This window comes from Mus caroli, unplaced genomic scaffold, assembly GCF_978045245.1.
Source record: "Mus caroli unplaced genomic scaffold, Mus_caroli_1 scaffold_11, whole genome shotgun sequence".
NCBI lineage: Eukaryota > Metazoa > Chordata > Mammalia > Rodentia > Muridae > Mus > Mus caroli.
The window spans coordinates 106,406,381-106,421,726 of NW_028227266.1; the positions used below are offsets into that span (position 1 = coordinate 106,406,381).

General features: G+C 54.6%; 1 protein-coding gene across 6 annotated transcripts; it reads right to left on the reverse strand.

The window, feature by feature from the left end:
- Positions 1–479: 479 nt before the first annotated feature.
- Positions 480–12,909, reverse strand: Sema3b (semaphorin 3B). 6 transcript variants are annotated; one of them, XM_085827996.1, is made up of 22 exons: positions 11,846–11,944; positions 9,582–9,644; positions 9,303–9,476; positions 9,100–9,203; positions 8,003–8,141; positions 7,539–7,725; positions 6,609–6,766; positions 6,374–6,436; positions 5,869–5,988; positions 5,694–5,787; positions 5,444–5,563; positions 4,524–4,669; positions 4,314–4,425; positions 4,135–4,204; positions 3,909–4,053; positions 3,377–3,596; positions 2,985–3,076; positions 2,861–2,902; positions 2,478–2,635; positions 2,331–2,386; positions 2,103–2,242; positions 480–1,694 (listed from the first exon to the last, which is right to left on the reverse strand). In XM_085827996.1, exons 6-22 carry the CDS (start codon positions 7,645–7,647, stop codon positions 1,290–1,292), a joined length of 2,250 nt encoding a protein of 749 aa, XP_085684122.1. In that variant the 5' UTR covers positions 7,648–7,725; positions 8,003–8,141; positions 9,100–9,203; positions 9,303–9,476; positions 9,582–9,644; positions 11,846–11,944; the 3' UTR covers positions 480–1,289. The 6 variants fall into 6 exon arrangements, with proteins under 6 accessions (XP_085684122.1, XP_029337170.1, XP_085684123.1 ...); XM_029481310.2 differs by lacking the exon at positions 11,846–11,944 and adding an exon at positions 12,890–12,909 and having other exon boundaries at positions 9,100–9,476; XM_085827997.1 differs by having other exon boundaries at positions 7,972–8,141; positions 9,100–9,476.
- Positions 12,910–15,346: the final 2,437 nt, after the last annotated feature.

The following is a 15,346-nucleotide window of genomic DNA, read 5'->3' on the forward strand; positions in this document are numbered from 1 at the left end:
TCTAATACAAGATAGTGGGGGTAGGGTGCGACACAACTGGAGCCCAATGCCATAGGGATCTGGTAGCCCTACAAGTGGGCACCCATGCTGGCCAGTGGAAAGAACTGGGACTAGAAACTGCTATGTTTAGTATTAAACATAGTATATAACCTTAGGTTAAAAGAACTTTAGGAGTGGCCTCCACTTTTTCATCTGTAAAACAGGAACAAGGGTTCCTGGCCAACTGTACTGAGAATAAAAATGTAGAAGCATGGCTAAAGCACTTAAACACAAGAGGTTTGGGTCCTCCCTCTCCCCTCCACAAGGGCTTGATGGGCCACGGAGAGAGGCACGTGGCTCTCTTGAAGGGTGCTGGTCCAGCTTGCAGGCCTTAGTCTGGGTGGACTCTGTTCAGCTTCTCAACGATGAAAAGCAGGGGTGGTGGGATCTACCTTCCAAACCATCGGGAGTCCAAGTGCCATAACCATATCAGCCTCCTGGTTGTTCCGTAGACTTGGAGGGTCTGTCCCCTGCTCCACGACTTTGCCCTGGTTCTTCTATCCCAAGAGTGTTCTGTCACCAGACATTGGTGATTGGCTCCTTCTTATTCAGCTCAAACGTCACCCGTTCAGTGAATTAATACATCCTTGCCCACAACAGCCAGTATCGGTTTTACTTCAGAGAGCTTGGTCCTGCCACTAATGCACTGTGTATTGCCAGTACCCCAGAGGCTCACGGGAACCAGCATAATCGTCTAATAACACGTTTAATCTTCACTTTAGCCTTCTTGGATGAGGAAAATGCAGGTCTTGAGACCCCTAGGGCGATGCCCAAGAGCCCCCAGCAAGGTCTAGGACTACCTGTTGTCTGCTGGGGCCATTCCAATGTCAGCTGATAATGTGTTTATTGCGTTACTTTAGTACAGTTGGCCTGCCTCACCCCATACCCAACGGTCTAATCTGTTCACAGCTTGCTGCTTGCTGCCCAAGAAAGAGAATTCTTTCCCCAGGGCTGCCACCCAAGACAACTCTCTCTCTGTTCATGGTCCACTCTGGAACCCCATGTCTCTGTCCCCTCCCTTCTGGTTAGATCCTGAATTGAGCTTAGGCCACTCTTTGAGGCTACATCCCCGGGTTATCTTGTTAATAAATAAGCTACCCTTTGGTCAGGGCCTATGTAAGGGTTAGGTGTCTCTGTTGGCCCAAGGACCTCAGTGTGGCCCAGCCATAACTCATTTGTCTTCCTGGCATCTGTCTGCCCCCTCTTCGGAGTGTCATATTCAGCCTCGTCCCATTGTGGGGACAGCCGAGTCACCAGTGAGCTGCACTACGTGGTCCACGCTCAGCACGGAGCTCAGAGACATGCATCCGTCTGTTGCGACCCTTACGACGTGAATCTGCTGCCACAGAGTGGTGCCCGGGCTGCGGGCGGCACATTCGCAGGGAGTTTGCACCTCCGCCACCGCCTGGCTCCACCAACTGCAGAAAGTCCCGGTACCAGAGTTTAGGGCCAGGAGGTGCAGGAGCGGCTGCTTCCTCTGCCCGTGCCAGTCGTTCAGCCTGCGCCGCACTCAGCACGTGCAGCACCAGGCGACGCAGTGGTTGTGAAAAGCCTTGTTCAACCGCGACGCATAGATACACGCCAGAGTCCTGGCGCCGCAGCCCCCGCAACAGCAGCCCCCGAGGAGTGCGCTCTACTCTCTCCTCAGCCAGCACCTATGTGTGAGGGAAGGGACAGAAACAAGGATCATTGGAAGCCAAAGGTGGACAAGGAAAATGGGTGCTGGCATTGACTCACTTTAAAAGGGTATGTGACCTTAGCCTTTGGAAGATGAGTCCATCTAGGTGAGTGGGGGATTGGGTAGACTAGAAACCTCAGTGCGCGCATGGGTGGGTTGAGGGCTTTCTCTCTCCAGATGGTAGAGGGTGGGTCAGGAGTCTAGGTGGGCACAGTTGGGGCATCACTAGGTTGTGGGGTGCAGCTAAGGACAGTAGAGGATGAGACAAACTATGATAAGGGAATCTGACTCACTGAACGGTATGAGGTACAGGCCAAAGGCCTCCTTAGGCAGGGCATAGCTTCTCTTAAATGGGCCTGGTTAGGAAGGGTGGAGCAAGGCACACCTGGGTGTGAGCTGCCTCCCCTGCACGTTGGAAGGTCCACTGCACATGCGCCTGGAGCGAGCGGGGCTCACACTCCAGAAAGGCGCTGCCGCTTTCCACACCCAAGACCTTCCTCTCCAGCAGCACAGAGTGAGAAGAGTCTTGAAACAAAAATGTGAAAGTTCAGACAAGGCAAGGTTGGATGTGGCAATTTCAAGGGCCGAGGATAGAAGCTGATGGGGTACTCACCTCCAGAGCACAGGGTGCTGGGGTCGCCATTCCTTATGTCTTGCCTCCGGAACCGCCTGAGGGAGGCATTAAAACCTATGAGCCCTTCTCTGCTAGTAGCAGAGACTCCCTTCCCAGTAGCCCAATTCAGACTCCAAACCAACCCACCTCTTGGCCGTAGGCTGGAAGCGTGTACAGGCTGATCCATCCCAGGCGCAGTAAGGATCACGGGCCAAGCAGCATTCTGCGCAGGCGCGGCCTAGGGCAGTGCAGCGATGCAAAGCAATCTGGGCCACTGCGCTGCGCGATGCTACGTAGAGTTGGTGCTAGAGGGCACAAGAGTCTCCAGTCTGATGGAGGACAGCCCTTACCTGGTTCCCTTCAGTCAGATAGCCTTTTCCCCACTGGACAGGTGGGAACACTGAGGTTCACACTGTCTAGCAAAGAGATGCTAGACCTGAAACTCGGGGCTTTGAAAACCAAGGAAAAGCTAGACAGCTGGGGGGCTGTGGGACAGGGTCACAACTTCTTCCCCAAGCTGAGTTACTCACCCTTTTAGAGGAGATTTGCATGCTGGTGACAGCGGCAGAGTCCTGAAAGGGAGGCGGGGCAGGCGGATCAGGGCTTAGTGGCTTCAGGTGATATGTCCTAGGGTGACTAAGGATGAGGCCTTACCTCGAACACCTGCAGCTCTTCCAGGAGAAGCCCTTCAGAATTAGGTCGGCTGCCCTTGGGGACTGAGATCACTTTCAGCACTGTGCCCACATCTGAAGAAATGAAAAGAAAGAGTGACTGTTGGTTTTCCCTAACAAGTTGTGTGTGTGTGTGTGTGTGTGTGTGTGTGTCTGTGTGTACGCGCATGCGTGCACTGTCTCCACCTTCATCATGATTGGGTCATGAAAAAGTAACAGTTATGGGTTGAAACAATGACCGGAGCCTCCAGAAAGTGGGGCCACAGCCCAGGCAAAGATGTAGATATTAGACTGACCAGGGACAACTGCTACCTCCCGGCCAAGGAACCTGGAGGGGGTTCTCTGTCCTATGGGCCATTGTGATGAGACCCTGACCTGTACCAATGAAGAGAACATCGTAGTGTCCATCGGCAGCTGCTACTCGGTCTGCGGCAATTTGGGTGAAGGTGTACCCAGCTCCCACTTGTAAGAAGAGAGGGCGCCCCCCCATGGGCAGGACTGGGTTGTACATGAGAGGGTGGTTCCGAGCAAACTGGATAACGTCATCTGGGAAGTCCTTGGTGGAGCTGAAGGTGCCAAAGGTCTTGCTGGGGCACTAGAAGGCAAGGTGCATCAGCGTCAGGCAGAGGTACAGGGTTTTGTGGTCGGCCCTCCGTTCAAAGCCTCTGGGATCATGAAAGGTAAGATGTGACAAGGACCCTGAGTATCTGAGCCTTTCCTTGGCGAACCTCAGGCTCTGAGGGGCACAGCTCTATCTTTTATGATGGTGACATTTCCCCACCCTTCCAAAAGGGCGGAATCACACTGCACCCTCACCCCCAGAAAAACCCCCAGGGCCAGGCTGAGTCAAGTTCTCCACCCTTGAGACTTTGAAGTGGATTCTTGCAAGCGGTCCCTAGCAATGTACCATGCCAGGTCTTGGGTAGGGGACACGACCCTGGTAGGACACCCACTGGTGTGTAGGCCCCTCTTTGTGAGCAAAAGGTCCCAAGAAGGCTCGGCGCACATCGTTCATGCTGTACACGCACACAGCAGAGCCCTGGAAGACACCACTGCAGGCAATGGAGAGAGCAGAGTGAGGAACCCCGGCAAGCTCAACTGACTGCCCAAGGGAACTGCTTCCTGCCCCTCACCTGGAGGTGGAGAAGACAGCATAGAGAAGAGGTGTCTGGCGGTCTCGGGAGGACAAAAGAAAAACATCCTCTGCAGGGAAAGACAAGGGTGGCGGCGGGGCAGTGCTCACACACCTCAGGCTCCTGGACTCTTCACCCCGACTCCTCCCCTGATGCTACCCCTCATTCAAGACACTCACGAAGTTGGTCAAAGTGGGTGTCACCCTCAACTCCGGGTACTGAGCACACAAGCCGCGCCTTCAGAAATGTGGTCCATTTGTTGACCAAGCTCCTCTGGCCACCCAGGTCATTCTGCTCACAGGATCAGAAGGGATGAGAGCAAGACCATAGCAGGCAAAGGGTCAGGGGCAAAGGTAGCCAAGGGATGAATTGGCCTAGTGTCTCCTTACCCTGCAGATCTGGCCAACACGAGACACAGACATGCGCCCCATTGCTGGTGCTGCTTCCACAGCGGACTCGCGGAAGAAGAAATAGATTTTATCGTCATCAGGGTTCTCACTCTCTGGGATCCAAAAGACCTTGACAAACTTGGGTTCTAGCAAAACAGGAGTCACGGTATCAGCGGACCTGGTCCTTGTCCATGACAAGGATCTCACAACCAGAGCCTCCAAGACCCACCCTATGATCGGCATCTGCAAGGCAAGAAGCAGCCACGAGGGGGCAGTAGAGACCATAGCTACAAACGCAAGCGGGCTGCTCCTCTCCCCTTTGCAGGGCTTTCTGACCATGCCACAATTTGCCAGGAAAAGAGGGAGAGATAGGGTATCTGTTTTCACCTTCATTCACAAATCTTCCTCCCTAGCAGATCAAATACTCCCTGTTCCTGTTTCAGTTTCTCATGCTGTCCCATGCTAAAGGACTCCAGCCCTCGAGAGTCTGAGTCTCCTATCAATACTAGTTGCTTGAGCCGTATCTTTGCTGGTTTTTTGCCTCAGGGCGTTTGCGCTAATCATTTCCCTTACCTAGAATGCTCATCCAGTTCTGTTGGCTGGCTTTCTTGTGTTCTAGAAGCTATTAATAACCCTATTAAGCCCCTCCCAACAGTAGCTTCCCTTATTCAACCCAGACACCTTTTTTTCTTTTCTGTTCTTTCATCTTGCACGGCCACTGGCATGTACTTCAGCATATCCTGGCTCCAAGACCCATGGACTCAAAGACTCCTGCCTGCCTCTGCCTCTGTGTCTCTGGCTCAGGGATTATAGTAGATACTTGGAAAGACTTCAACGTGGCTCTCTTGCTTCCTCATTCCGTGGCACCTTCACTTATCGGAGGAGGGCAGCCCCCTCCCAGGGTCCCCACAGTGTCTCACCATTGAGCCAGCGGGAATCATGGGGCTCTGTTCGGAGACTCGGATTCTGACCCAGGCTTCGAAAGATGGTAAAGTCCCGGCCCATAAGGTCTGCTGCCACCCCAGAATACAGCTCTTCCCCTGCAGACAGGGCAAAGGGGTGCTCAGCCAGTTATGAGCTCTGGAGGGGGGGTGTGCTCCTGGGACATGTGAAGTTCTAGAACTTCTAAAGGGTTCTAGAGTTCTATTGGGTGCCAGCCTTTGGACTCACCCACCAGCACCGAGGCAGCCCGATGCCTTGGGTCGTAAGGAGTCTTCCCCTTGCCATCCTCAAGTTTCCTCGGGTCCAGTTGGAGCATGGGTTCCTGGGGGTAGGGCAGGGGAGTTGTTAATTTCAGGTCCTTTGTCACCCTTCCCGTCTCTCCACTGTCTAGTCCTGGTCTTACCTCCAGCCGGTGGCCCACCTCCACAAAGGCGCAGGTTGGGTGGAAAGCCCCCGTGCCACAGGCCAGCAAGTGGGTGTGATTGTAGGTGTGCAGCAGCTTCACGAAGTTCATGCACTCGGTCTGGTGGGCAGGTGGGGCGGGTGTAGTTAGGCTTTCCCCAGGGAGGCAGCCCGAAGGAGTTGCAGGTCACTAGGGGCATTCCCACCCTGTCTCTCTTCTGCATCAGCCCAGGGAAGTACTAACATGAGTTACAGGGACCTGAGTGGCCTTCGTGACAACCTACCTACAGGGTAACTACATGAGGAAGTATAGATACACACAGCTCCCCCTATGACTCAGAGGCCCCCCGAGAAGAATCACATGAGCTCCCACCCTGAGTCACTGCCTTATCTGCCTTGACCTCCCTGCCCCTACCCCAGCCATAACAGGCTAGCCTCTCTCTCAGCCCTGGGATGGGGGGCCCAACTCTCTTCCGCACACTCCCCTTCAAGTAGCTCACACTCACACCAATGTCCTTCCCTGCCCAGTTGCATTCTTCACGCCATTCCACGGGGGCGGGCCAGGCCAGCTATGGGGAGGGAACACGGGTTAGGGATTTGGAGGACTCTTTATTTTGGGGGTTTCTCTATCAGTTGCCCACCCCTTGGAGATTCTCTAGAGTCTAGACAGATTGGATTGGGACCCTAAGGCTTTTTCCTGAGCCAGCACTGATGCTGAGTAAGGTTAGGGGTCCCGGGCACCTTCTTGGCTCGCTTGCTGATGTTGTCCAGGCTGAGGGAAGCCACGTGGTTCTCAGCACCCACAAACAGGCGTCCACGCTCCTCATCTACCAGCAAGGCTTCATAACAGCAGGTCCGCTCCAGCCTGAAGCTTCGGACACCATGCCGGGCCTGTAATTCTGCAGGGAGAGATACTTCGCAGTACGTAACAGTTCCAGGAACTTCCTCAAGGCCCTGCCTGGTCGTCTATCTGCAGACCAAGGTTATTTGTGTGACCCAAGACACACACATGGACACACACGTAGGTGGATGTGAGCTTACACGTATGAAGACTGGCCCACCCGGGTGCATGTACAGAGTCACAGGGTGGGCGGTGCATGCCCCAGAAAGGGGAAAACAGGTTTGGGAAAACATGTGTAGGCAAGTGGGCTGGCATGCTGGAAGGCAGGCTTATGGACAGCAGGATTCTAGGAGAGGTAAAAGGAAGACGACTGACAGGACAGAATCCATCCCTAAAATGTCAGGCTGGGGGTCCCTTCCCTGTCATCCTACCGCTAGCTTGGATTTAGCAGAGTTGACCAGCAAGTGCCACTCTGTGCCCAGGGACCACCCCTGTGTGCAAGGAGTATAAGAAAGGGGCTCTGACAGTCCCCAAACCTGGACTTAACTACTGAAGAGTCATGGAATGCTTTGGGATGGGGAAGTAGGGGGGATGAGTCGGAGGCAGGGACTGTTGCTATGGAGACAGTAGGGGTCCTCCTTGGGAAAGCATGAGCAGAATGTGGGCAGAGAGGTTGGGGGCTGAGGCTAGGACAGGGTTAACTGGAGATGGCCCAAGAATACCCACAACCCAACAAGTAATGAGGATGCGCATACTGGCACCAGCAAATCTTTCCATATTGGGCCCTTTTCCTGTTCAAGACGGCCCCTCCATCTGCCAGGTGCACCTACCTTGAAAGGAGAGCCGAAGGCGGGGAAGGTTAGGGGCAGTATCCCCTAGCCCTGCTACCCAGAGAAGGGCCAGGCCTGGGATCATGGCGGCGGCCTCAGCCCGCCCCATGCCGGCAGCTCAGGGCGCTCAGGGTTCAGCGGGCGTGTGTGGAGGAGCCTTCAGCAGTCCTGGACTCTGCCCCAGGATCTGGAAGAGAAGAGTCCGCAGCAAAGCAGAGAGGGTAAGGGCGGGTGGGAGGGCACGGGGGAGTCCCAAGGGATCAGATTACAGCCCCTAGGGATAGAGGCTGGGGGGTCGCATACCGTTTCCTCTCCACCAAGGGTGCCCCGCCTGGCCACAATCAGAGACACACCCACACCGGGCACACCCTCAGGGTCACCCTGCATTGGCAGGCACCCGCCCCACCACGTCACCCTCCGCACACACACTCACAGACATTAATTCACAAACACTGTGCACCCACTTCATGCCAGCCTGGGGCAGAGACAAGGATACTGATGATGCAGACAAGGTCCCCAGGCAGTAAAGGACGACGACGACAGATGAGAGTCAGATCCTGTGGTCATTCCAGAAGGCACCAAGTGCAAAGAGCAAAGCAGTTGCTGCAGCGAGAGTGGGTGGAGGGGGCGAGGCCTCAAGAGGTGGCCATGTACCCACAGACAGGCAGGCAGGGAAATGCAGGGGCACTTTGGGGACTGGATCCAAGGTTGTGGGTGACTACGGATATGAATATATTTCTGAGGGTCCCTTTGTGAACACACATACCCGAACACATGTATGTATACATGAGCGTGTGTGCGTGTCCATATGCATACATGTCTATGAGCAAGCAGGTGTCACACCTATGTAGATATAAGCTGACGTACAAATCTATATACTTAACACGCGGTGCCGTGTGCATACATCTAGTCAAGTGTGTGCCAGCATTAAATCTGCCTGTTCAGCACACGAATCACATATGTACACATGGCAGGTGTGTGTTCAGGCACAGCTGTCATGCAAGTGAACACAAAAGCCTCGTCGATCGCTTCCGTTGACAAGTGCCATCTATTCTTCTCAGGGCCCTGATCCAGACTCAGGCCAAATCCAGCAGGCCCAGTTTTTGTGACTGATTCCTCTCTGTAGCCTGAGGGTTAGAAGGAGCCAGAGACGCAGAGACCTAAGAGAGGACTGAGGCCCGTGTGAGGTGACCGTTCTGGCTCACTTAAAGCTCCAGGTGGAACAATTATTTGCCCTCAAAGTCCCTGCCATTTCAGGGTCTTAAGTTTCCCTGCCATTGTTGAGCCCCTCCACTGAACCAGACGCCTTGCCTGGCACACTCAGGTAGATCAAGTCTCTGGCTCCTACAGCTCTCCCTTACAGAATCACACAGGACAAGTGCGGTACTCGAGCCAAGGTCCCAGTGTGAATTAAAGAAGGAAATTAGCTGCTGGCTGGGTTGAAGATCTCCCATCCCTTCACTCTCTACCCCCCCCAACACACATACCAGTTCCTGGACCCCTCCCAGGCCAGGACCCGAATCTCGCCCGCCCCCCTTTCCTTTCATCTGTTCACACTTGCCTGCACCTCTTCTCAGGTACTAGAAGTCTGTGAGGCTGACACGGCTGCCTCCCACACTCCACCAAGAACTCTGACAAGGGTCTCCCACCTTGACCCCTCTTGTCCTGGGGAAGGGAAGCAGGCTAGGGCTCACAGGGCACCCTCTGACGGTTCCTTTAAGTAGAAGCCCCCGCCTCCACCAGGCCAGCCACCGCCCAGAATACCATAAAGTTTGCAGGGCTACAGGGTGGATCGGGTGACCGGCACAGGCAGCTGGGACTGGCTGGAGACCGGTGGCCCCGCAGAAGCGGAATGAGAGCAAGGGTTGGGCAGGTAGAGATGGCTCTCTCCTGCTGGGTTTCAAGGTGAAGGGTGCCCCAGGTGATAGTTCCAGAAACCTGTCAGTGAGATAAGGCAAAGCAGGAAAAATCAGCCGAGACCGTCCCTGACAGTTCTGGGCAGCAGGCAGCAGGAATGGTGGGCCAGGCACCCCAGGTCCTTACCTGTCCCTCCACAGCTAAGGGATGACTGTACACTCCGCAGCAAGCTCAGGTCCCAGGAACTGGCTGGGACAGTGGGTCAGAGGTCAGAGAAGGAGCTCTCCTCTCCTCTTCTGGGCCCCAGCCTGTCACTTTCTTACCAATTGGACCTCAGCTGCCTCCCCCCCGCCCCCCCCTGCAGTGGCTGCAATGACAGCCAGGCAGGAAAGGGGGAGGGGGGGAGGCTCAGGAGATGCTGAGAGTGTGGGCCCATCCTCAGAGCCCAGCTAGGGTGGAGCTTGGGGCAGATGTTGGAAAGGTGAATGACCCGTGGACCCATGGACTCCCGCTCTCTTCCAAGCTGGCAAGACTGCCCTATCCATCAAACCCAGAAACATGTACCCGAGAGGGGGTTGGAGGGTTGCTTTTGATGTTTGAAGCCCAGGGTCTTCTATAGCCTGGGCTGGCCTCGAACTTATTTATTTATTTATTTTGGTTTTTCGAGACAGGGTTTCTCTGTCTAGCCCTGGCTGTCCTGGACCTCACTTTGTAGACCAGGCTAGCCTCGAACTCAGAAATCTGCCTGCCTCTGCCTCCCGAGTGCTGGGATTAAAGGTGTGCGACACCACGCCCGGCCATCGAACTTATTATTAATCAAGGATGGCCCTCAACTTCTTGCTTCACCTACCCCTGCTTCTCAGGGGCTGGGCCAGGAATGGTGCAGCAGACGGTTTTCAGACAGAACGGACTCCTACACTTGACTTTGGTGCTCAGGCTGGGAAGTACTTGGGGTTTTATTGTATGGCTTGTTCTGAAAACCACTCCCTGTTTGAAGTCTTGGGAGCACTTTAAAGGGCTGGATGTTGCCTCAATCTCCCCAAGATGGCCCTCAGGGGTCAGGAGGCCCCCAGCCACGGCTGTACGGTTGAATGGCACAGGTGCCTAGGCACTGCAACTGTGCAGTTTTGTTAATACCGCCTGGGCATCATCCAATCAGAGATAAGGGGACACAGACAGAGATAAGGGGAGACTTACCTCTCCAGGAGCTATAGGATCTAGTGTTCTTGGCCTACCTGTCTAGCCGCTGGGGGAGAAGGGCCAGGGGTGTTCAGAAAGGAACCTAGGTTTCTAGGATAAGGCCCTACCCTGCTCCTGGGCTCGCTGCCTCTCCCCAAGGACCTGGGCAGCTTCCCCTGGCCTCATGCAAGCAAACAACATTCTTTGGCTGTTTACAATTTTCCACCCAGCAGCAAGTGCCACCCGGAGGCCCCTGGTCACCCCTGCTGTGTCTCTGGTCTGCCCAGACTGACTCCAGTTCTCCATACTCAAGGACCCAATCTCTTTTCTTTTATGCCAGGCACCAGCGCTGGTATTCACACCAGGAAACAGTGCCAGAGCCCCCACCAGCTTTCTGACAACCGGAGGCTCTCACTTCCCAGCTCAAGGGCATGAGCTGCCTCTGGTCCTCTTTAGCCAGGTGACTTGCTCCCATAGCTATGTCTCCTCCCTTGAAGAGTGAGAGGTGAGCGGATCTCTTTCCTGCTGCCTAGTGCTGGGTTTCGTCCTGCTGGATTTAAGGTGGGGTTCCTCTAAAAGGCAGCACCTCAGATGCCAGGACCCGGGTGTCACAGCTGGACTTTCTAAAGATTCTGGAATAAGGCAGACTTGGTCTGAAACCCAGAGAGGCAGTTGGGGTCCCTACTCCTGCTTGATCCTCTATCCTGGGGACATCCACTAGCACAGGTCTGCTTGGGTTCTCCCTGCGGACTGTGCATTGACAGTACAGCCTACCAAAGCTCTGCCTTTTCCTTTTGGAGATAACTGGATCGTTGCATCAAGTCTCTGCACTTGCCTGCCCACCTTGCCTCACCACCGAGCCACCTCTGCACCACACCTGGGCTCCCTGTGGTGGCATGGTGGCTCCATAGGACACCCAACACCCATTTGATGGTGGCTGTGCTGGTCTGTCATGCCAGTGTCCTGGGCTGGGTGGGATTGCAGGCTCCCTAATCACACCTGCTTTTGCAATCAACGATGGTGGCTCCACCTTGCAACCTTCCCCCGCTGGCCACGTGGGCACTAGGTCATGAGACTCTGAGGACTGGAGCTTAGTGCCAGGGGGTGGTAAGGCACTGCCACGAGGACTAGGAGCTCCAGGAAGCCCAATTCCCCCAACAGTATACCACCTGCCCCCAGGCAATCTGGGAAAAAGTCAAGGGTCTGTCAGGACATTCCCCACCCACAAACCCCAAGCCTGGCCACCATAGTCCAGGGGACCCCCGGCCCACCTTTTGGAAAGATCAGTTCCTCCCCTCCTTGCCTCTTGCCCTTCCCTTCAGTGGGCCATGTCAGAGCTGAGGTGGAGGGGTGGCAGGAGGGGCCACCACCAGGAGCCTTGGGCCTTTTGCTGTGGCCCTCCCCCTACTGGCTCCACCCCTGCGTTCCCGCCCTCCCTCCCTCCTTCCCTCCCTCGTGCACATTCCTCCCAGGCTGAGGTCAGCCCCTCTGGGATGGGGAGTCCCCCCCCCCTCCACCAGCCACATCACAGTTCCACACTCCTGTTTTCTTCATTGCCCAGTAGAGTGGGGTGGGGAAGCCGGGGAGTGGGGGTGGGGCCCCGTTCTCTACAGCCTTTGAGGAAGGGGCTATACCAGGAAAGCTGCAAAAAATACTGTAGAGCACTCTGTACGGATCAACAGGCATTAACATAAATACTACATCCCCTAAGTTGGATAGAGAGAGCCTCCCTGAAAACCCTGACTTGTGGGGGCATCCTCTGCATGCTCTAGTAGGAGTTGAAGATGCTGAGGGGACTGCCCAGAACCTGTGTAGTGATCAACTAACCCCTCCCCCGCATCCCCAAGACAGGATTTCTCTGTAAAGCTCTGGCTTTTCTAGAACTTGCTTTGTAGACCAAGCTAGCTTTGAACTCCCAAAGTCTGGCATTAAAGGCACTCGCCACCACCTGCCAACCTTACAGACTCACTCTTCCTCACTCTCCCTGGTCAGTCACTTCTATAACCCCCTCGGCTGAGCAGGCTGGTGCACGCTAGAGGCACAGTGCAGATGAGTGCTATTGCCAGCACAGCTCTGGGCCTCTTCTGATGAGGGAAACCCTGCTAGGTCATGGCTACCATCCTAGCCTCAGGCTCAGCTCCTCTCCCACTTCCTACCCTGCATAGCTACTTTTCTCCACCCACCCTCAAACCATTGTGCTCAGGGATCCCTCCCCTAGGGATTTGCCAGAATTCTCAAAAGTCCCCAGTTCACTCCTAGCAGCACCCAAAAACATTCCTCAGGGAATCCTATCATAAGTCTTGTTGAAGTCCTACCTGCCTTTTGCCTCTGGGCTGGGTCCCTGGAGTCACCCTCCACAGTGCCTTCTTGCTTCTACATCCTGACTTGACTCACAGGAGTTCATAGGGATGAAGCTCCTGGCCCGGGGTCCACAGCACCACCCTAGCTCCATCTTGCCAGCCTTCTAGCCTGTTTCTGAATGCATGGAGCTTTTGTTGCCAAAATATCACCTGGGCTGTGCCCTGAACCCTTTAGTGTCACCTGCTGGACTGTCACAACTCGCTACCCATCTCAGCTTTTTTTCTTCCTCTGTGAAAGACTTCTGTTGAAGCGCAGGACCAGGCCTTAGGTTATCCATCGTGGGAGCAATGAAGAAACCTCCAGCTCTGGAGATGCCCAGCATAAAGAAGCGAGAGCGAGCACATCTGTAGAAAACCCTTCCACTCTCCTGGGCTTCCTGGGTCACCATGAGGCTCAGGAAATAATGAGGAAGACACATAGCAGGTCCCTCTTTTCCTCTGCCCCTGGCCTCTCAAAACTGATTTTCCACAATGCCAATGAGACCAGCAAGTGGAGATGAAAGATAATACTAAACTATGATTTTTCTCTGGACTAAAATTACCTGCAAGGTTGCCTCTCCGCTGAGTGAGAAACTAGAACAAGAAGCTAGGAGGAACCATGTTTCCTCACCTCTGCCCACCTTGAACCCTGATATCTCATGTGTGACTAAGACTGAATGTCTGGCAAGCTTGCACATCCTTGCTGTAACCCAGCTGTGCACAAGTCCCAACTGGCTGGAGGCCATTACATTCTATTCTGATTGAAATGGGGGGAGATGCCGATCCCCATGGCAGTGATGAAGGCCCTAGGTTTTCTTTTAGTCATAAGGATTCGGGTCATAGGGAGGGGCTTAAACATCAGCCCACACTCAGCCAAGAGACACTGTAGTTTTTGGTTTTGTTTTTTAGTTTTTTTTTTTTGAGACAGGGATTCTCTGTGTAGCCTTGGCTATAATGGAACTCACTCTTCAGACCAGGATGCCCTTAAACTCGGAGACCCACTTACCTCTGCCTCTCAAGTGCTTTATTTAAAGGTGTGTGCCACCACCGACCCGGCGGCTGGGACATTGTAGTCTGGTTCCCATCCCTCCCTTTCTATCACCCAAAGCCACACACATGCACATACACATACTACCAGATATATACGAAATACTAAAAAATCTTGGTCTGCTCTGAAAGACAGTTGGAGATTCCATCAGAACTAGACAGCTCCTGTTGTCTCAGAAGCTCTGGCTATAACCCCAGGAAGGGCCCCTTTCCTGTTCCGAACAGGACATCTGTTTCCACCTGCCTGTCGGGCCTGCCTCTTCCCCTCAGAGTCTCCCATAAGCTCCCTTCTTTAGGCCTCTGACTCTTGAGGGCTTATTCATCTCTCTGGTCCCAGCTGTTCCGCTGCCCTACAAACAGGTTAAAAATACCAAGGCTACCACCGCCAACCACTTTCGTGGTTCCAGCGACTATTTCAAGTGAGCCAAGCTCTCTCGAAGGCCGACCAGCCTCGTGGCAGTCCTCATAGGCTGGGGAACTGCCCATCCTACACTGAAAACAGACGCTCAGGCCCCTACTTGACTCTGCACTTCCTGCTAAGGGTCTTAGGCCTCATACTGCAGCTGCCCATGGGTGTGGACATGGGGAGACTCCTAGGGAAAGGACTCAATCTCTCTCTCCTCACTCAGCTGTTTCCCAAGAAAGGAGGAACTGCTGAGACCCAGCCAAGAACAGCTCCAAGCAGTAGGGGATGCCTCCCTCACTGGGTACCTCCAGTCAGGGTGCAGGATACCTAGGAGGTCCTTCTTGCCTCCCCTTTGCCCCCCAAGCATGGCTGGGAATTTCCCACTAGCCAAAGAAAGGCTGAATTGAGAAGCCGCCCCCACCAGTCCTGGGACAATGGAGCCTTATGCCCTCCCAATCAGAGCTGAAGTAGAAAGGCCAAAGGCAGGTGGGGGCCTAACTGTCTACCAGGGTAAGCCCTGCTTGCCAGAACCACACCCAGACCCAGTGCCAAGTGAGATCCTAGGGGATACAGGACAGAGCCCTAGATGGCCCACCCAAGCAGGGAGGCACCGGGTGCATCAGGCAGACAATGCCAGTTTCTCAATGGCCCTCTGTGCGGGGTTCCCCTCAGGACAGAAGGAAGGAACCATCTCCGGTGCTTGCTTCCTGATGGGCGGGTATGGTGGCTCTGGAATAGCTCCAGCCTGCCTGCGCACATTGGGGTTCAGGCCCGAGCCTCTAAAGAAAGACAGGGATTTGGGGATGGCACAGGATCCTGTTCTTGTCAGTTGTACCCTGTGGCAGAGGTAGCCGGAATGGCCTGAGGAACTGGGGCGGGGGAGAGACCTAGGGAAGCAGGCACTCCTTCCGACTCGCCGCCACAACCTTTCATCTCCTGCCAGTATCAGAGGCCCGGTGGCCTGTGGCCACTGACAGGTG